The following is a 21,326-nucleotide window of genomic DNA, read 5'->3' as shown; positions in this document are numbered from 1 at the left end:
AAGAATGCACTCTATTGTGCAACCCTAATGGCTGGTTTATCTTCTTCTTCTTCTTTTGGCTTCTCCCATTAGGGGTCGCCACAGTGGATCATCTGTCTCCATACCCCCCTGTCCTCAACATCTGCCTCTTTCAAACCAACTACCTGCATGTCTTCCTTCACCACATCCATAAACCTCCTCCTTGGTCTTCCTCTTTTCCTCCTTTCTGGTGGCTCCATCCTCAGCATTCTTCTACTGATATACCCCATGTCCCTCCTCTGCACATGTTCAAACCATCTCAGTCTCGACTCCCTCACCTTGTCTCCAAAACGTCCTACATGTGCTGTCCCTCTAATAAACTGGTTTATATTGGTGTTTAATTACTGTATGCTCCAAAACTCATTTTTTGATGCTAAAAATGGGCAAAAGACATGCATTTATTGGATGGCTTTGGAGGAAGGGTACAAATTAGTACCTTTATTTGTTTATAATACATATTACATTGTGCTTATTATTTAGAAATGAAGAATTTACTAGTTTATATGTTTTAGAAGATTTTGTACCCAAACAAAATTTTTGAATTGATTCTAAAAACAGTGTCCTAGTTTCCTGGGATATGTACAGATCAGGCAACTCCGGAGGCGGGGCTTCGAACCGCACACCCGCGCGCACACGCGGTCCCGTTAGTGGAGCTCAAATGAGCTGCCAGTAGAAGCGCACTGGGTTTTAGGTTTCACTCCATTGCAGAGTTTATTATATAGTTCTAGTTGAGGTTAGACAGAAGTCCGATAGAAACGTGGCTGGGAAGCTTTAAGTTTTGACCTGGTGTGTGTAGTCGCACGGTGATTTCTGCGTGTTCAGGCAACATAGGAAAGAACTCGAGAAGGCACACGACCAAAAGAAAGCAAGTGAGAACGACTTGCATTTTCCCCTCCCCAAGTAAAACCAACTTCTCAAAAAAGGTAAACTTAAGTTTCTCCATAGCTTCTGTCCTTCAGCCTGGTGCTACAAGTCAATACTTTTTGTGCAATATCTAAAGAACATCTAAAGAACATCTGCATGAGTGGGGTATTTTTTTAAGCCTCAACCAGAGAAGTTCCTCCTGTTTGTTTTCTTTTCTTTTTTGGAGTGCACACGTTTCCACGTTTCAGCCTGAGCACTATTTACCCTGCAGGCAGTGGTGGAAGTGTGAACTTCAGTATATTACTTACTGGATATATTTCCTGTGATCTACTGATCTGCATCACTGTATAATTAGTGCCTTATTTCCATTAACTCAATTAATAAAATACAAAAACGAGCAAACAAACTAATAAAAATACAATGTTAATAATAAATGGGTTAAAAAAAAACCAACAAAAAAAACAATGTGTGGATATTAAAGCAATTGTACTTTTTCTTTTTTTTTGATTGTTGTATAATTTTTAGAAAGAAAAAGCATGATGGCAAAACACTTCTAAAGCCTTAATTGTTTATTGATTTGTTCCTCAGGGAAAACTTTTTTATAGCTCCTGTTGTAGATCAGCAGGGTTCCCTTTCAGAATAAGTTCCTCAGGAACTCCTCTTTTTTTTCTTTTCATTTTCTTTTCTTTTTTTTTTTTTTTAATTTGGATTGGAATTGAATTAATAGAAGAATCAATTGTAGGTTGTAATTGAAATTTTAAAAATAGATTTTTTTTGTTTTTATGATTTGCATTCTTTTGTAAAGGAACGAAAAATGTATCGTAGTACAGAATAGGCGTAAATTGTTCTTTGGATTGTTCTTCGGCTGGGAAACATTTTGTTATACTTTCTGCTTTGAAACGTAGAACAGCAGGGTTCCCTTTTAGGACAGGTTCCTCAGGAAATACTTTGTTTTTAGTTTCTTTCCATTGGAATTGTATACGGTCAACTTAGAAATTTAATGTCATTAAAACAAAATTTTGTTATGTGAAGAATTTTGTGGGCAAAAATGAATACACCATTTTTACAGGACATTTCCGAATCCAAATTGTTCTTTTGCATATGTAAAGTTTATTTTAGTAGCTTCTTTCTATAGAACAGCAGGGGTTCCCTTTCAGAACAGGTTCCTCAGAGGGGAAAAAAACTTTATTTTTTTACTGAAACTATAAAAGTTAAGCAAATTGTAGAATAGTCAAGTCATATTTGGGATTTAGTGGTGTCAGTCATTAATGAAGAATTTAGTGTCCCCACCTGTCATGACGAAGACCAGGGTTCGAACACAGCTGCTGGGATTGTGCAAGCTGGTTCACATTCAGTGCCGACACGAAGCCCAGATAAATGGTTGTCTGGTTGCTTCAGAAGGGCATGCAGCATAACAATATGTGCCAAATCAAATATATCAATTATAATTATGACCCTTGACAGGAGCAGTCCTTCTGAAAGATCATCATTGGTCATTAAAGATGTGTTTATAATGGTAATGATAGGAACAAGGTTTATAGGGGGAATCCAAAATGTGTTTCAAAATTTCAATGTTTTTGACAACACAAAGAAAATTAAGATGCAGACAATTTATTATTATTGTTGTTGTTTTTATAATTTTGTGTGTTGTGAAACTTATAAACTATGCCAAGTTCCAGTTCTCCAAAAAGTCCCTAACAAAACAGTGTTTTTTACTTTCCTAGCTTATGACAACCTGAATATTATTTCAAAGCCAAATGATTGACACTTTTTTATATATATATATATATATATATATATATATATATATATATATATATATATATATATATATATATATATATATATTTTGTGAATATGACATATACTAACCTAAAATCTGTCATGTACTTCAAAGCTGTCTGGCTGTGTTGCATTTAACATACTTTTCTTTTTCTTAAATATGAATGACTCCAGCTTTTTCTATATTCAAATTTCTTTATTAAAATTTCCTAGGTAAAATACTCCACGTACACACAAATTCCGAAAAAAAATTTTACACCTAAATATTTACAAAGACTAAAATTGTTAATGAAATAAGCTTTTAACACAAATTAACACATGCAACTATTGAAGTTGAAATGGGTGGAAATTCATTGAATAATTAGTTATTAATACAGTATGTGGGTAAAAGTTTGTGGACACCTAACCTTAGTATGTGCTTTTCAAACATCCCATTCAACATTTAGTCCACATTTGCTGTTATAATAACCTCCACTCTTCTGAGAAGATGTTCTATTAGATTTTGGAGTGTGTTTGTGAAGATTTGTTCTTATTTACAAACACTATAATAAAGTCAGGTACTAATGTAGGATGAGGAGGCATAGGGTGTAGTCAGCATTATAATTCATCCCAAAATTGGTTCAGTAGGGTTGAGGTCAGAGCTCTGTGGAGTTTGCTTTGTGCACAGGGGTATTGTCATGCTGGAATAGGTTTGGGTCTCCTAGTTCAAGTGCAGGGAAAATGTAATGCTACTGCATCTAAAGACGTCCTATACAATTGTGTGTCTCGACTTTTCAAGTAACAGTTTTGAGAAGAATCACATACGGCGGGAAAATCGTGTCCGTATACTGTCCATATAGTATTGCTTCAAGTTTTTTTTCAATTACATTTGTTTCCCTTTCCATTTTTTATATGAATTAAGTCTGGGATGTTTAACACTTTTCATTGCATTCACATTTACTGTAATTTCCGGACTATAAAGCGCACCCATATATAAGCCGCACGCACTGAATTTAACAAATATTTTTATTTTTAACATAAATAAGCCGCACCTGTCTATAAGCCTACACTAATGTACTTTACACAGGCTCTAACGAACGACACGTTACACACGGTGTAACGGGTGAAATATGTTGCGCTTCCTTTAGGAGCATAGCGGTATTTTGGGAATAGCTTGCCAGAAGCGAGCTATCACTTAACCCAGACTCAACGTGTTACAACGGCTTGTATCTAAACAGTAGCCGACCAAGAAAGTCATTGTTCGCTGTCTTCCTCTTTCCTTTCACAACTATTTCTCTCGGGAGTTTATCTTTTGTCGTCATCGTGCATTTTAAAATCACCCGATGGAAGTTTTTTCTCCCGATGCCGTGCAGCTCAGAACACAGGTGAAGTGCGTTTTTTTTTCGTTTCCGTTCAGAAATTTGATTGGTCTAATGTTATGGGGTTCAGTTTTTTGGCTTGAAGTTTGTGAAACCGGGAAAAACCCAGGAAAAATTCATAAATTAGCCGCTTCGTTGTTTAAGCCACGGGGTTCAAAACGTGGGGAAAAAAGTAGTGGCTTATAGTAAAAAAAAATACGGTATTTAGCAGATACTAAATCTGGAGCAAGTCACAAAATTAGCAAATTTGTAGTGGTAATATCCAGTTTGAGAACTTTTTATCTTCAAAAGTTGGTGTTTCCTAAAATATGTACTTGTGTTTAGCTTTTTGTACACAATATAACATTGTGTACAATATCAGAATATTACAGTGTGTTTAAATAAGCACTTGTTTTAAAATCATTGTAATTTTTTTGAATAGCTTTTAAATCAATTCTACACTGGACTATTTGATGTTTTAGGACCATGCATCTACATACCGTAAAAAATATTTCAAGAATTCAATGAAATTAGAATTTAAATGTAAATGAAAGCTCTTTATAAAGTTCATTATAGTCCTTCTGTTTTTATGCTGTTTTAAGGTATGTAATAAGTATGTACGTTTAAGCCTATTACTCATAAATAGTTCTTTGTCTGCCCTAAATTCCAATCATATGTCTAGGTGTTAACTATAAGCATATGAGTCCAATGCTTTAACCTCCGATTCCCGTTCTAGGCTGACAAGAAAAGGACCTGATACAATTTTTTTGCAGTTGAAGCCATTTGGTTCATTTGACGTATTTAATATTCAGAGTTACTTTTCTGCTTACCACGGTTGCAAAGAGTGGTTATTTGAGTTGCAGCAGTCATCCATTCGTCATTCGCCTGATTTCTTTCAGATCGCATTTTTCACATTTTGTTCTTTAACCTGAATGTTAAATTAAGTTTTTGGTCTATACTTCATATGCCTGATTTTATGCATTGCACTAATTTGGCATGCTTAATTAATTAGATTTAAACTACAACAATCTACAGGTACAAAATTAAAATTAGTAGATTCAAACTAGATGTTTGTTTAAATTAAAGCATTGAAACCTTGTTTTTGAAGAAAAATTGTTTTGCAAAAGCTTAACCTGTTCTTTTAAATCTGGTGTGATGCACATTTTCCGTTTTTCGTTCTTTGTAGAAGGTTCCATTGTTAACTTTCTCCTCTAATAAATTAAAATAAAAATAATAAATTAGTTTTTGACATTGCTAAAGACAAACATGCATGCACGCTTTGTCTGTGCAGACAAGCGACAGTTACATTTTAGATGCTAAATAAAGTGTCAGGATTTTACTTTAGTAATGAGAACAATGTCTCAGTGTTGTCAAACTCAGTTTGGCAGTGTGAGTATTTAGCCTCTGGGTCACTTGCATGTAATGAGCAGCTAGCAGATGATTTTAATCCGAGTTGACAGACTGAATAAGCTGATATCCACAAAATAGAACGGTTGCACAGGCTCTTATCAGTTTCTAAACATAAGCTAAATTTTTTTTTTTTTATTAAAATATGTTTTTATTCAGATTGTAGAGCTGCTCAGATGAATTTCTTATAGAATATTCGTAGTGAATTTAATCTGCATGGGTTTTTACTGGGTTCTCCAGCTTTCCCCTCACCTCTTCTAATCATTTTAATTGATGAAATGACTATGTTAAATTAGTCTGTGAAAGTCTGTACATGATGCTTTATGATGGACTAGCATCCAATCAAGGATGTTTTCCCATCTTATACCCACAACACAAATCATGATAACTGATCATCCACTTTAGTAAAATTTTCAGTTAAATGATTATTGTAGAACTTATAGATTGTGAAAATACAATGATTCTGGTCACATGTTTTTTCATTGATCAACCTGAAGTGTTTACCAAACACCTCAGACCTAGGATCAAATAATTTGCAGTGGAAACTTTTCAGTAATCATGGTAACAGTTTCTCTTTGACTTTTAGTGTGGATATAATTTTAGTTGCCACACTTAAAGCTGCAACAGTAACATTTAAAAAGAGAAAATGAAAACATGATTTTTAAACACAGTGTCCTTGTCCTTTCCTGATGTCAGTGAGTAAATGGTTTTGGAAAACTTGCTTGCAGTTTGGAGTCTCATTTTATGAAGGTTACATTTCAGCGCAGTAAAATTCTTTCTTCGCATATCCAAGCAATATTAGGAACCATGCGGTCAGAGTGCAGGGTCAACAACGATACTGCCCTGGAGTACAGAGGGCCTTGTTTAAGGGCCCAAGAGCAGCAGCTTGGTAATCCTCTGGCTTGAACCTCTGACATTCCTATCGAGAGCTTTAACTGCTGAGCTACCCCATATAGACACTATATGAACTACCGAAGATCCTGGGGGTGGAGCTTCATGATATGGGCGGAATTTAATCTACACTTACATTTCTACGTTCAAATGTCGGAGATATCTAACTGTTAGAGATCTAATTTTGTTGTGGAGAAGAAACAATCTTATCTAATATATTTTTGTAAAAATGAGGAAAAAGAAAGGATTTTAACATTTCGGTCACAGAGAGATGTAGAACATTGTATACGTTTGTTCCAGAAAAAAAAAGTATAACACTGTCGGGATGGAAAGGAGCTGAGTCATCTGAGTGAAGGCAGAATGTTGCCCAGTGTGTTGACATCATGATGTGTGCCAATAACTGTCTGTATGCTCTTGAAAGGTTTCTCTAAACGTTCTACACTTACCACCGATCTAAACACTGGTTACTTGATGCAACCATGTACAGGAATAGAAGATGGGCTGATTAGGAATTTGTTGGAGTGAAGATAAGAAACGACTTAGTGTTTAATTACAGGAGACATGACCTTCTCCGCTCTTACACCATTCACATGAAGTTAAAAAAGTTCCTACCAGCATAGCTTACACTGCTGTACCCTTCTACCTCCTCCCCTCTATTTCTGTTCTTTCCATTATTAGCTTTATGCCAGTCATCCTGCCAAGTTACTCTGACATAATCCTTACTCCCAGCCCCCCAGTATGATGCAGCGACACACCCCCCATCTCTTTGCCAGGCCACTTTGTGTTTTTGGCACTCTCACACATGCCTATTGTGTACAAAATTCTTGGGGCTTTTAAATCAATTTGATTTCCAGTTTACGATTGAAAAATGATCAAAGATTTCTTTATGGATTTGAACATTTCATTATTTTTATTTTATTTTTGCATGATTTATTGCTTGTTTCTATCTTTATTAAGCATATCTTAAATAGGGCTTGATGATAATAATATGAATAATGTTCAAGGACTATAGAGAACGTCTTGATATTGTGCTATGAGTAGCCAACACTCACTAACAAGAACCTGACAGGATGCAAAATCTTTTTCTTTTGTTCTTCTTTTCTTTCTATCCCTTGCTAAATGCTTTTAACCTTTTCAGTGTATGCAAAATTGTAATACAATTACAGTAAAATAAAATTCCCAGCTGCTTAAGGTCTAGTACCTATCATGACTGTGGTAACATGTTTTTGTTTTACAGTGATTCTTATCACTGAACCTTCTGATTCCATCATAATATTTTTTTTTTTTTTTTTTTTTTTTTTTTTTAAGTACAGTCCTCTTTAAAGGCTCTACAACTGTAGCTGTGGTTTCTATCTGATGGGCTAAATAATTTACATAAATTGCATGTGACTGGACAATCAGCAATACATGATCTGCTACAGAAAGCATGCTTTTTTTCCTAGTTTAATAAATTAGAATCACATAGCAATAACCAGTTATTTCTCATACGTCTCATCAGCTTTGTTACAGTTTTTTAGTTCGGTCTGCTTTCAGACAGCATCCACACTTACTGTATCTGAGCATTTTCAATGAATATGTATTGCTTTAATAAACATCTCTGCTACACACCAGCGCTGAGCTTCCACTACTGGTCTCTAGTTCACAGATACTCTTAAAATGTTAGATTTGCCTGTGAAAACTAAAAGCAAATTTTGCACTGTCTGCGATTGTGTCTCTTTTAACACTAAAGATAAAAACATAATTGAAAGTGTTCACATTTTGTACGGCTCGTGCATAGAGAGAGTCTGTTTAAAATTGATTGACCGAACAGATTTTTCATCGTGTTCATCTTTGGAATGGAGAGAGGAGATGAAGGAGGTGAAGTAAGACATAGTATTTAGTGGAATAAAGCAGGGTTCACCAGGGTGTGCTTAGCAGAAAACTTAAAATATAAGAGCTAGGTATTTACTTAATGCTCCCTACAGCATATAAGGGACCTTCAGCGGTGAAAGTATTTGTACAAGGAGGCACCCTGAGGGCAGAGCAGACCATTTAGGAATTTTCACACATGCACATATACAATTTCCCGTTACATAATCTATAATCTCAAAGTCAATACTCTCTTCTTTTCAGATGAAGTATTTATTTCTTTCTACAACCTTTAAAGTGCACTGGCTCTTGTTCTGACATTTAACATTTGCTTTCGAGAGCCTGGTTAACTCTAATTATATGGAGTAATCACTGTTGTTCACTGTCTGTTTGTTGTATGAAATGTATTGTTTTGTTCAACGTTGAATCCAAAGAGAAGTTCTTTGCACACTTGTTCGAGTATCTGATCATCTTTTTTAGATGGAGAAGCCCCCGTTGCCCAGTGATGATGTTCCTGGGATGGCCGACAACACACCAGTGCAGGAGCAAGGCATGGAGCTTGATGGAGAGGTGGGGCAAGGGGAGGAACGTCCCGCATGGGACAGTAAGCTGCAATACGTCCTAGCCCAGGTGGGCTTCAGCGTCGGGCTCGGCAATGTGTGGCGCTTCCCGTATCTGTGTCACCAAAACGGAGGAGGTGCATGCGTTTTTTAAGACAACCCTCATACAGTAGTTATGGAAGACCGTTTTTTTTTTTTTTTGTCTACATTCTTATTTCTCTTGTGTCCTTATTTACAGGAGCGTTTTTATTGCTGTATGTGATGCTGCTGCTGCTGATTGGAGTTCCTCTGTTTTTCATGGAGCTTGCAGCAGGACAGAATATTCGGCAGGGCAGCATCGGTGTCTGGAAACACATATCGCCACGCCTTGCTGGCATTGGCTATTCCAGCTGTGTGGTAATGGATATACATATGAGCAGACATGACAGAAACAAACTAATAAAAAATGGCTGAACTGAACATTCTGAACTGGATACATTAATAGTATAAGGGTTAGTGATTTATAGAGACAATATGATTACTATTCTTAATTAATAGATGATTAGTAATAGTATTATTTTTTTAAAGCGCTGCCAGCACACTGTACAAGAACCAATCAGTGCTAACTTTTATTTTATGAAGGTGTATAAAATAATGCATTTTGAGGTGCTTTTGCATTTTATTTGGAATCTAAACATTTATGGATTTGCAATCATATTTTTTAATACTGGTTTTTATGATGGCACATTAGTCTTTGCTAAAATTAGATTAGTGTGTGTATGTGTATACCTTATCAGTAACATGAGAGCAGAAGTTCTGAAGTTGCCAGTCATACTTGCTGGAGGGTGGGTGGGTGGGTGTGTGTTTATACATGTGTATATGTTATCAGTAACATGAGAGCAGACGTTCTGAAGTTGCCAGTCATACTTGTGGGTGTGTGTGTGTGTTTGTGTGCACGTGAGGACTTGCTGCGGTATAGTTCTGCTGTCTTGTCTCATTCCATCATTCTCTCTCTCTATCTCTCAGGTTTGTTTCTTTATGGCTCTGTACTACAATGTGATCATTGCCTGGGCTCTGTTTTACCTGGGAAGTTCCTTCCAGTACCCTTTACCATGGCAACAGTGTCCCATAGACCCGAGCAGTAACCATACAGGTACATTTTAAGTACAGATTCAAGAGCATTCACAATCAAGAGATGTTTCTCAATCAAGTTTAGGCACACACACTCCGAAACATACACTTACATTTGTTCTGTTAGTTCAATTCTGTATTGACATTATTTCATATTGTTCCCATGCTGCCTTTACATGTTTACATATACATGTCACAGCCATCACTCTTTTGCCTCACTGCAGGAAAGCTAGATTCCAAGACCAATGTTGGCAGGCAGCCATGTAAACATGACCGTAAAGGGTTTTTTTTAGTTTCCTAAAAATGCATGGTGGTGAATGGAGAGTTCTAACAGCATGTTGCACCTATTGCACATAGCTACCAAGATGACAAGAAGAAAGTAAAATAATCTGACTTACACAGGTGTTACTTTTTGTGGTGCATCATAAAACATCAGAGATGGCCACCTCCGATAACTGGATAATCTTTTTCCCCTTTGTAGAAATAGCTTTGTCAGGTACTGTAGTAGCCCTGTATCCAAAATTGGCCAACAATTTATTTTTTTGTAAAATAGCCAAGTGTATTATTAGTTCTCACCTTCCCCTAAGCTTTACAGGGTCATCATGCAGAGATTTAATTGTTAAGCTTTTAGACTTTTACAGTCAGTAATGCTTTTTTTAGCACTGTGTTTATTAAGGGTGTAACGGTACACAAAATTCACGGTTCAGTACATACCTTGGTTTTAATGTCACGGTTCAGTACAGTTAGGGGCAAGAAATGCAAAACACAACCACTTGTTAATTATTATTTACATTTGTGATAATCAACAGTTTACATTTTTACCCATTTTTTTTATAAAATGCCTGCTTGGTTTAAATAAAACATAAAATATATATAAAATAAAATAGAATAAATCAGACTAATGCAATAAACTTAATTATATTGATTGAGTAATTCAATTAAATAGGCACAAATTACATTTATTAAATACAATTAAATAAATGGAAACATTTAATTTAATAGTTTACATTTGTTAGACCTCACTTGGGTAATACAGATGTGTATGTGTTTTTATTTATTTATTTTTTATTTTCTTTTACATCTAATATTTAATTTAAGACATGTTCTACTTAACTGTTCTATTTATTTTAGTATACTTCAACAAAATAAAAGTTTTTATTAATCATAAATGAATTAATTCTTTCCATCCTTCCTTCATTCCTACATTTTCCATAGATAGATAGATAGATAGATAGATAGATAGATAGATAGATAGATAGATAGATAGATAGATAGATAGATAGATAGAACTTTGTCATTGCATGGTACAGGTACACAGCAACAAAATGCAGTTTATCATCTACCAGAAGTGCAAACAATTGTGCAAATTGACAAGTGCAGATTAATATGTAAGTATATGTACAGCATGTAAATAAATGTGTGCGTGTAAACATCTGTACAGTAAATAAATATAGACTAAGGTGTGTATATATGTACACAAATATGTAACACACAGTGGAGCCTCTGTACCATACAGTGATGGAGGTAATCAGGATGCTCTCAATTATGCAGCGTTAAAAACGTTAGAATCCCTAGGGAAGGATGAGACTCCTTAAGAAGTACAGGCGTTGTTGTGCCTTCCTAACTAGAGCTGAAGTGTTCTCATGCCAGGACAGATCTTCAGAGATGTTCACTCCCAAGAACTTAAAGCTGTAGACCTCTCTCTACCTGAGTTTCATTGATAGACACTGGGAAGTGTTTCCTGTTGTTAGATTGCTGAAGGTCCACAACGAGCTTTTTAGTCTTCATGGCATTGAGGTTCAGGATGTTGGTGGCACACAACACTGTCAGGCTTCGGAACTCTTCCCTTTAGGCTGATTCGTCGTCGTTGCTGATCTGGCCGACCACGGTGGTGTCATCTCCATACTTGATGAAGATGTTGGAATTTTGCAGAAGAGCACAGTCATGGGTGAACAGGGAGTAGAGTAGTGGGCTCAGAACACAGCCCTGTGGGATGCCGTTGTTCAGAATGAGGGTTGAGGATACCGTTTTCCCCTACCTAACAGACTGAGGTCTGTTGGTGAGAAAGTCCAGAATCCATCTGCAAGTGGAGGTGCAGATATACAGGTCACTAAGCTTAGTAATCAGTACAGTGGGGGAGGGCTGAGTGAGGGCTGAATGAAGAGCTGTAGAAACTGCATCCTTTGTCGAACTGTTCGGGTGATAGGCAAACTGGTGTGGGTCCAATGTAGGTGGTAGGCACGCAGTTAGGTAATTCAGAACCAGTTTCTCAAAGCACTTCATAACAATAGGGGTGAGTGCAACTGGGTTGAAAAAGTCAGTACCAGTTGTCCAGTGCATGCTCTGAGAACATCTTTGGAATTGCCAGGAATATCTCCTTTTAAGAGAAACTGTTAAACCGGTGCAATATCATGTACACCAGTACACAAGACTGTTGTAAAAACCTGCCAATGACAGGAAGTGGCAGTGATTTCATGCATACCCAGTAGAAATTGTGTTTCTTGAGTGAATAGAGTAGCCACACTGCGACTTAGCAAACTTGTGGTTTGCCACTTAATATGTGCACGAGGGAACTCGGATTCTAACTATAATCCGCACGTAAAACAAGGATTGCATTCAGTACACATGTGCATCCTACCGAAAATGTTTCAGTACGAATAAGTGTACCATTACATCCCTAGTGGTTATACATGTTTTGTATGTTCTCTTCATGTTCACATGGGTTTTCTCTGGTTCCTTCCATAAAACATTCCAGTAGGTTCATTAGTAACACTGAATTGTCCCACCTTAAATGTGTGTGTCCTTCAATTCCCATTCCCACCTCAAACTTTAGTGTTTCTGAATAGAATCAATAGCTTCATTAACTGGTGTATTGACTTTATATATAAATATAATGTAAATGTTTTTCTGTTGCCTGACTTGATGGAAAAATAATTGTAAAAATGTAAACTTTTGCTGGAACATTCTAATGGGATTTGTGCAAACATCTAACATCATAAAGTAAATGCAGCACTGAGTCACAAGAATATAGAGAACAGGGGTCCCTTTAGACAGACATATAAGCTGTTTTAGTATCTGCTTGGTAACTGCGTTTTTCTTTCTCACTCTTTCTTTCAGTGAAGGAGTGTGCCGCCAGCTCTCCCACCACATACTTCTGGTTCCGTAAAGCTCTTGATATTTCTGACTCAATAGATCAATCTGGAGAGTTTAATCCAATCATAACCAGTTGTCTGCTCGCAGCCTGGGTTATAGTTTGTCTCGCCATGATCAAGGGCATCAAGTCCTCAGCCAAGGTACATACTGTTAACACCGCAACACGAGCACACACAAACAAACTCATTTGTCCATGTTTGCAGTTGTCACATGTAAATTGTCACACCTGTGCCCTTGGGATATCTAGTGTCAATATTTTTTAATGTGCTAATGTTCCAATGCAGATGTACACACACTAATTTATCAATGTTAGCAGTCAGAGATTACCAAACCCTTGATACAATGCCTTTAGATTATACACGATGACCACATTTCTAATGCATTTTGACCAACAACCAAGGAAATTGAATGCTCAAACATTAATCATGCTTTTTTTTTTTGCACTTCCAGGTGATGTATTTCTCCTCTATTTTCCCATACGCTGTGCTATTCTGTTTTCTTATCCGAGGCCTGATGCTGGATGGAGCCATCGAAGGACTCACCTATATGTTCTTTCCAAAAGTGAGTACAGATTAAACACACATGACTGTTCAAAAAGAGTGTGTTTTATAGAGAAAACTATGTATTTTAGACTTGAGCAGCTTTTCTCAATAGGACTGGTTCAAATAATTATATAAATCAATATATATATATATATATATATATATATATATATATATATATATATATAATTTTTAATGAATATCTGGATGTTATTTTAGCTGTATACAACATGTTAGGAGTTGAAATCAAGTATGGGTAGACCAGGTGAACAGTGCAAGAATTACAGCACTTTATAGATGTAGTCCTCCCTTGATGTACGAAGTGGAAAGTACAGATATTTGTGTTAAAAATGTAATGAGTGAAAGTAAAAAGTTGTCTGAAAAATAAATAGTGGAGTAAAGTACTGATACCAGAAAAATCTACTTAAGTACAGTAACGAAGTATTTATACTTCATTACTTCCAACCTTTGGCGACCCATGGTAGACAAGTAAAATACATTTCTCAATACTCAAATATTTATATTTATGAGCCTTTTATTTATTTATATTATAAGAGCATATTTCATCATATCATTATAAGAACCATGTTGAAAAAGACAGTTGAGTTACGAAAATCTGCGTGTTTTGGACGCACCCCCACAGCCCCTATGGTACCTTAGTGAATTCATCTAGACATTGCGCCACTAAGGTGGTTCTTTTTGATGCAAACTCAACAGAAGATGTGAAGTAATGGACATAAATTCTTTATTTATCACTCAAAATGAATAATACAATAATGTGTTTAAAAATTTGTTATGAAATTCGTTAGTGAAAACAGTGTAAAATGTTTTTCCTAACATTCCTGAACGTTCCGACCCTCTGTGGATTTTAATCCACAACTTCCTGTTAGGTTCCAAATGGGAACCCGCAAATTTTCCGAACCATGAGTTCGAGCCGTGAGTTATCGGGGGTTGACTGTACACCCAGGATAGGAAACCAGTACATCAGTGTGCATATTAATGTACTATAGAAATAAATGTTCATGTATTGTAGAAATCACTGAGTTTTGTCTTATTGTACTTTGCATTTGTGTATTTTTCTATTTAGTCGAACTGACTTTCTAGCCAAATGATATTTACATTCATGCTGACCACTCCTAGTTCTAAATAGCCCAAATAAGCACCCTAAATGCTGCAATTGAGGATAATTTGTTTATTTATTGGGTTTGTTTAAATAAAGCTCTATGCTTGCCATCTTTATTTGACTCGTTTGTTTATACGTGTAGGCACTGAACCAAAGATATATTTAAAAAATGTAATTTTGAGAGTGGCTGGGCATGGTCTTCTATTCAACTCTATATCTTAACTCTCAATCTTTAAAATGAAAAAACGCTTTGTAAAACGATACTTTGCAACAAATGAGTCCAAATGAGTGAATTCCATCTTTTCACAATGAAACTGCATTCTCAGGTGCTATTTTAGTTCACACGAAAGAAATTGTCTTTCTTAGAACATATTTTGTGCTACAAGCTACTGCTACAACTAATTCTCTGTGCTTGTCTCAGTTAGAGATCTGGGGGGAGATCCAGGTGTGGCGTCAGGCTGCTACTCAGGTTTTCTTTGCTCTCGGTTTGGGCTACGGATCTGTGATCGCTTACTCCTCCTACAACCCGATCAACAACAACTGCCACCGGGACGCTCTTATGGTTTCCGCCATCAACTTCATGACTTCAGTCTTGGCCTCGCTTGTCGTCTTCACCGTCCTTGGCTTTCGAGCCAAGAACATTGCCATAGAGTGTGTTGTGGAGTAAGTGTCATTCAAAATACATGCTACACTAACTACACTATACTGAGTACCAACTTTAAGGAGGAGTCCAGATTTGTTTGTTTTTTTCTTTAGATAAATTATTCCACAAATGAGAGGGGTTGTAACAAATCCCAATTCAGCTTTAATTTTTGTAAAACTTTGTTTTCTCACAGAAATGTGAATACAATATCAGAGATGGCTGCATCCGGCACAGCTCAGCCCTGGTGGCCATCGTTTAACGTGTCTGACCCCAGATCTGTGGAACTCAAGGATTACAAGGAGTGGTACAGCAATTATGGGAGCTTGCTAGGCTCAAACATCACCGATTGTGACCTGGAAAGAGAAATGAACAAGGTTTGCATATGCATGTGCAAGATTTCTGATATGCTAGAGGGCATTATTAATGATGGAGACATCCCTGATTTCAACACTCATTAGTCACTTAATATCCCAGCGTTCTGTTCTTCAGTTTTACCTCACACAAAGCTCTCATGAATTCTAAATGTTGAATAAAATAAAAGAGCATAAATTCTTCTGTATTTATTATGTACTTTCATTCATCTTATGCCATAGCAGTTGGACAACTCTGAAAATCTCTTATTTATGAAAGAATGACAACTTTTATTGTATATTTAATCTATTTATAATTTAATGGTCGTTAGTTCATGCCATTGCTTACATTGTAGCAGCTATAAAAAAATTTATTACCTCAACATTCTTGAAGTTTACTCTATAAAAAAAGTATCTGCGAAGAAATGTTACGGCTTTACTCTGATTTTAAATGTTTTATTTATAAAGCTTAGACAGTCATTGGAGATTCCTTCTAAAAATGTTAATTTAACCATGTTACCATATAAACAAGTACAAATATTTTTTCTACTCAATTATGTGGAACCGTACAAATTCTTGTGCAAGTTGTAGAGATAACATTAAGAACGGAATTATTAATTGTAGCTAGTACTTTAGTGCTGCTCTCTGCTCGTTGGTGCTGTTAAATGGAAAATAAACACAATGTCTTTTGTCCAATCACAATTGAGAATTTAACAATGCTTAGTATAATACCATTTGATAGCTGAGTTTCACCTTGAATGTTTTAGTAGATTGCACCAAACACTGATACACTGATATTTGTCTTGTTCAGGGAGTGGAAGGTACTGGTTTGGCATTTATAGCGTTTACCGAGGCTATGGCGCTGTTTCCAGGAAGTCCGTTCTGGTCAGCGTTGTTTTTCCTCATGCTACTGAATCTGGGTCTGTCCACCATGTTTGGAACTATGCAGGGCATCCTGACGCCACTCATGGACAATTTTAAACTGCTGGGCCGCCACAAAAAACTGCTTACTGGTATATATATATATATATATATATACACACACACACACACACACAATCACACACGTGCACTGACTATGACAGGCCCATGGATATTTCTGTCTTGCGTGACATTATCATGATGGTATTTCTGGTTTTCAGTGATAAGCTGTATCCTGGGCTTCATAATTGGTCTGCTCTTCACTCAACGCAGTGGAAACTACTTTGTGACCATGTTCGATGATTATTCTGCCACTTTGCCGCTGATGATCGTTGTCATCTTTGAGACGATCAGCGTGGCATGGATTTACGGTGCTGATCGGTAAGACCATTACTAAACTAGATACATAAACAGATACTTCATTGCTATTGCAACCCAATTTTTGACAGTGACAGGAACCTATGCCAGGTTACCGCTACATCATATTATCAATATGTGGCTGTTTAACCCACATATATTTTAAAGATCTTAAGATGAGATTGGAGTCATTCATGAATGTATTATGGACTTCAGATTTGCAAACACATCATATGACTCCCAGATAATGACATCCTGTAAAAACGAAGTCTTCTCACTAACAGAGAAAAGTATAAAGATTTGTCGTAATTTAAGTTCTTGCCATACTGATCACATATACAGTAAAGATTCTGTACACTGAAATTATGCATGAATCCAGCATAGGCTCACATTTTTATTCGTATTGTTAAGTTACTTTACGCTCCTCTCTCATCAGCTTTCTGGACGATGTGGAGGTGATGTTAAAATGGCGCCCCCCAGCGATCTATAAATATATGTGGAAGTACGTCTGTCTGCTGTCTATGGTGGGTCTGCTGACTGCTAGCCTGCTACGCATGTTCTTCAAATGGCCCACTTACACGGCGTGGAACCACAGCACGGTAAAACACAGCTGCCTCATGGCACTCTGCAGAATGTCTTATTCAGGGCTAACTAAAATAAAATCTATGCAAGTTTGTATATAAGAACAACTTTGGGCTGAACATGAACACAGTATTACATGTAGTTTAAAATTTTTTGCCAAAATCTTGTCTGTAATGGTACTTAAGAACTGAGATGCAAACATCCTGTAAAGCCAAGTGCAGAGACATATTCAAAAGGATTGAAAGGTCCATGTTTTTTATTTGAAGGTCCAAAACATAAAAAAAAGCATAGTATCTGCAGAGCAAAAATCCTCAAGGGTAAAGGGTAGAAATCCACTCAAAAGGAAAAAAAGAAACAAATCTTACCAAGAACGTGAGCAAAAGTTACAAAGTCTTCCCAGGAAAAACATACACAGGACTACTCAAGATAGGGGATTAGAGACACCCAAGCGTGGGAAACAGACCACACGGGGTCAACAATCAAACAGAAACTGAGACAAAGGGGGGTGATTGAACACAGGTGGACACAATGGGTAGCTAACAAGTGGAGATGGGGACAAAGTGGTGACATCTGGTGGGTAAATAGAGGAAATGCAGGGAAAGAGAAACAAAAAATGTGTATAACAGAAGCCAATTACTAGCTACTGACAGAGGCAGATTTGAAAACCCCTCCACGTGTCTATAATAAAAGCAAAAGTTAGTGTCTTTAGGCACATTGTCAAACCCTGTAACCTCCAGACCTGGTCAGTGATAGGGTTTATATTTTGTGTTTTTGCACAGTATGGTTTTCATTTTAAAACTTTGTTTGGTCTTCATTTCCATTTGAAGTATTGCAAACTCGAGGTTTCACATTGTGTACCATCAAACAGTACCTTTGCTCACCTTTGTTGTTGATAAAAAAAAAAAAAAAATGCTGTACATGCTATTAGGTAATTAAGTGATTAAATGTCTCTTTCTCTCTCACATAGGGCTCAGAGAGCAGCCTGGAATACCCCGGTTGGGCTTTAGTCATGCTCGCCTTGCTCATCATCTTTGCCTTTTTTCCTGTGCCTGCTGGCTACATCCATTCATTCCTCACTCATAAGCACAGCCAATCCCTGGCAGATGGAGCGGCTGAAAATCACAGAGAACGATACTCCAAATGTAGTACCAGTGAGCCAGAACTCAACAGCCATCACGCTCCTCCGGATGAGGATGGCAGCCGATCCCGATCCGCCTTCCTGTCTGTGGCTGCAGAGCACTACAGGCTTCTCTCACAACAAGAAGATGGGGGAGAGGAGGAGGATGACACAGAACTGTAATAAAGGTGGATCAGAATAAAAAAAAGACAGTTGAAATAATAGCGGCTGAATAAGAAATGATGTAGCAGTTACCAATGTGACCGTGCTTACAGTGTCACTCGAATGATTAGGTAGTCAGAGTTAGTAAACGATAATCAGGACTCTGCGAAAAAGCACAAAATGTCATTTCTTAAAACGAATTAACACAGTCTGGGTGTCATGGGTTGGAAAGTGAACTGGAGTTGGATGTAGAGATGGCACCCGTGTGTCATAAAAAGCAATAAGTTCATGACTGTATCAGTGCTTGATTAGTTCTGCCAAAAACACATCACCGATGATGCCACATTGTGGCACAGGCAAAGAAGTAGTGTTTCTGAGTGAACCAGTAATATGCTCTGTAATTATGCAACCAACATGTTTTTTGGGAAAAACTCATCATTCATCATTTTATATTTACATCCAGAGAGTCGTACAAAAGTGCTTTTAAGTTTCTATCAATTCATATATCAACACTGGTTCACTAGGTTGCAGACAGGATATTATCAGCGTAAAGCTCTGTTGGCTGGAATTCTAGCACAATTTATGTTTCTACTATTCAGGTTGTTCCACATGAGGCTTGTCTATGAACTAATAGGTGAGTTGCATGTAAATGAATACATACGTTTATGTTGACCATCAGGTGTTTTGTAAATAGATGTAATCTAACAGAATTATACTATATGTAAAACATTTTTTTTATCATTAGTATCGTCATTGTCACCAGTTGCCTTTATTATTTAAAAAAATAATACTACAACACTTTCTTTTTAAAGAACTGGAATGCACTAATTGGGTAGCTGAACGCACAAAACACACCTAGTAGATTCCTTCATCTTCATTCCGGTGTTACTAAATGAAAGTTTTGTTACTGGTGTGTGTGTATGTAGTATGCATTTTGCGTTGTTATCCGTGATGAATAGATCTAGAAACCTCAAGCAACTTGCATAATACAAAGTTTCTCTGCAGGTCCTAGATATCTGAAACACTTTGAGATTTAATGGCAGTCTTGGGACTGGAAAAAATCGGGTAATTAAACCGTTTTAGAAAAGGCATATGTGCATATTGTAGTCAAATAATTGTAGATTTAAAGAACCAAAGTTTGGAATCCATTGTCTTTAGGCATTTACTTCTTTTCTGCACCAATTACTATTGCAGTTCTATTGTATCATTTTGGTTTTCTTACAATTTGGTTAGCTGTCTTTCAAAAATAACAAGAACTAGAGATCAGATTTTTTTTCAACTTTAGTCTCATTTTAAACAAAAAAAGAATTGTGTACATTATGCCCTGACTCCACTACTTTAAAAAAAAAATGTAATTTGTTAAATCAATGTTTGAACCTAACCCAACTAAACCAAACTTTAATTGTTTATAAAATCTTATGGAAGATACTACATAAAAATACTACAAACATCTAACAGAGTTTGTTTCTCAAAGTGTGATACATCATCAAACAAAAAAACATCTGTAATCAAACATGCAACTGTATACAGGAATCAGTGTTACAAACTCCACCCCCAGGATTGATTGTTTTGGTATCATTGTGCAGGTACAAACAAAATACAGTATCAGTACTGGGTATGATCAGTAGATACCCCTCTTTTTAGCAGTTTCAAAAGGCTGTAAGATTTTCGGGTGAGAACGTAAGACTTGAAACATGTGAACTGCAAATCATTCTGAAATAATTGTATCACATTTTGATTTAAATATTACAGATTGTCAGCATATGCAGGGGTGTCCAAACTACGGCCCACGTTTTAATCGGCTCGTATCAAAGTTTACAATTATAATGGCCATAGGCCCTCATAATATTTGTGTTGTACTTCCACTAGGTGGAGCTACTGAGTTGAACAAGGCAGCGCCTCCACAAGGCAAGCAATAAAAAAAATTAAGGCTGTCACTGAGAGAATTACCTGCCAACCTTTTTGTAAAAAATTAAATGAAAATCTACTAATGGAGAGCTGTGATGGAGGCTTTTTTTCTTCAAACATGTTCAATTATCAAATGTAATTTAGCTGCATTTGAATGATTTTTCCAGTGTATATCTTTTGTATATTTTTCTGTATGTGGCTCTCAGGAAAAAAATGTTTGGACACCCCTGGCCTAATGAAATCACTATGTTCCCAAGGACGAATTGCATATTTTTGACCCCCGGTTCATACAAGTCCTGAGAGGAACAAAATAGCTGATGCTTCACAAACGTTTATATTGGCAGCTGATAAGCACAAGATTGAGAACAGAGCCCGGAAATGTGTTAAGTGAGTGTGTAAGATCATTGTGAACACACATTTGCATTCCTGATGAGCGGACACTGTATCACCAGGGTGCAGTTGACTGAATGTCAGAAAATGATTATAAAGCTACTTTTCTAATATAAAATAACCTTTTAATTAATCTTATTAAACAAAAACTAACAAGTTTTCTCAGAGGTCTCTCGTATATGACAAATAAATTGTACATGGACATTGAACAAGTCGTTTGTCTTATTTTTCCACTCATTTATTTTAAGCTATGAAGTGATT

At 36.6% G+C, this 21,326-nt stretch overlaps 1 protein-coding gene and 1 long non-coding RNA gene across 2 annotated transcripts; one reads left to right on the top strand and one right to left on the bottom strand.

Annotated features, from left to right (window-relative positions):
* The first annotated feature begins 649 nt into the window (after positions 1-649).
* Positions 650-20,222, top strand: slc6a16a (solute carrier family 6 member 16a). Its single transcript, XM_046866471.1, has 12 exons — positions 650-941; positions 8,628-8,844; positions 8,946-9,103; positions 9,713-9,839; positions 12,935-13,110; positions 13,421-13,531; positions 15,057-15,298; positions 15,472-15,652; positions 16,440-16,641; positions 16,771-16,930; positions 17,343-17,505; positions 18,456-20,222. The coding sequence occupies exons 2-12, from the start codon at positions 8,628-8,630 to the stop codon at positions 18,786-18,788; spliced, it is 2,070 nt and encodes a 689-aa protein (XP_046722427.1). The 5' UTR covers positions 650-941; the 3' UTR covers positions 18,789-20,222.
* On the bottom strand, positions 15,418-18,392 carry LOC124397024. The gene is made up of 2 exons (XR_006927872.1): positions 17,854-18,392; positions 15,418-15,631 (listed from the first exon to the last, which is right to left on the bottom strand). It is a non-coding gene; the product is annotated as an uncharacterized LOC124397024 (long non-coding RNA).
* Positions 20,223-21,326: the final 1,104 nt, after the last annotated feature.

The sequence above is a fragment of the Silurus meridionalis genome, chromosome 14 (genome assembly GCF_014805685.1).
Source record: "Silurus meridionalis isolate SWU-2019-XX chromosome 14, ASM1480568v1, whole genome shotgun sequence".
NCBI classification, from domain to species: Eukaryota; Metazoa; Chordata; class Actinopteri; order Siluriformes; family Siluridae; genus Silurus; species Silurus meridionalis.
Note: the sequence above shows the minus strand (reverse complement) of the source record. Positions and strands in the feature narration are given on the sequence as shown.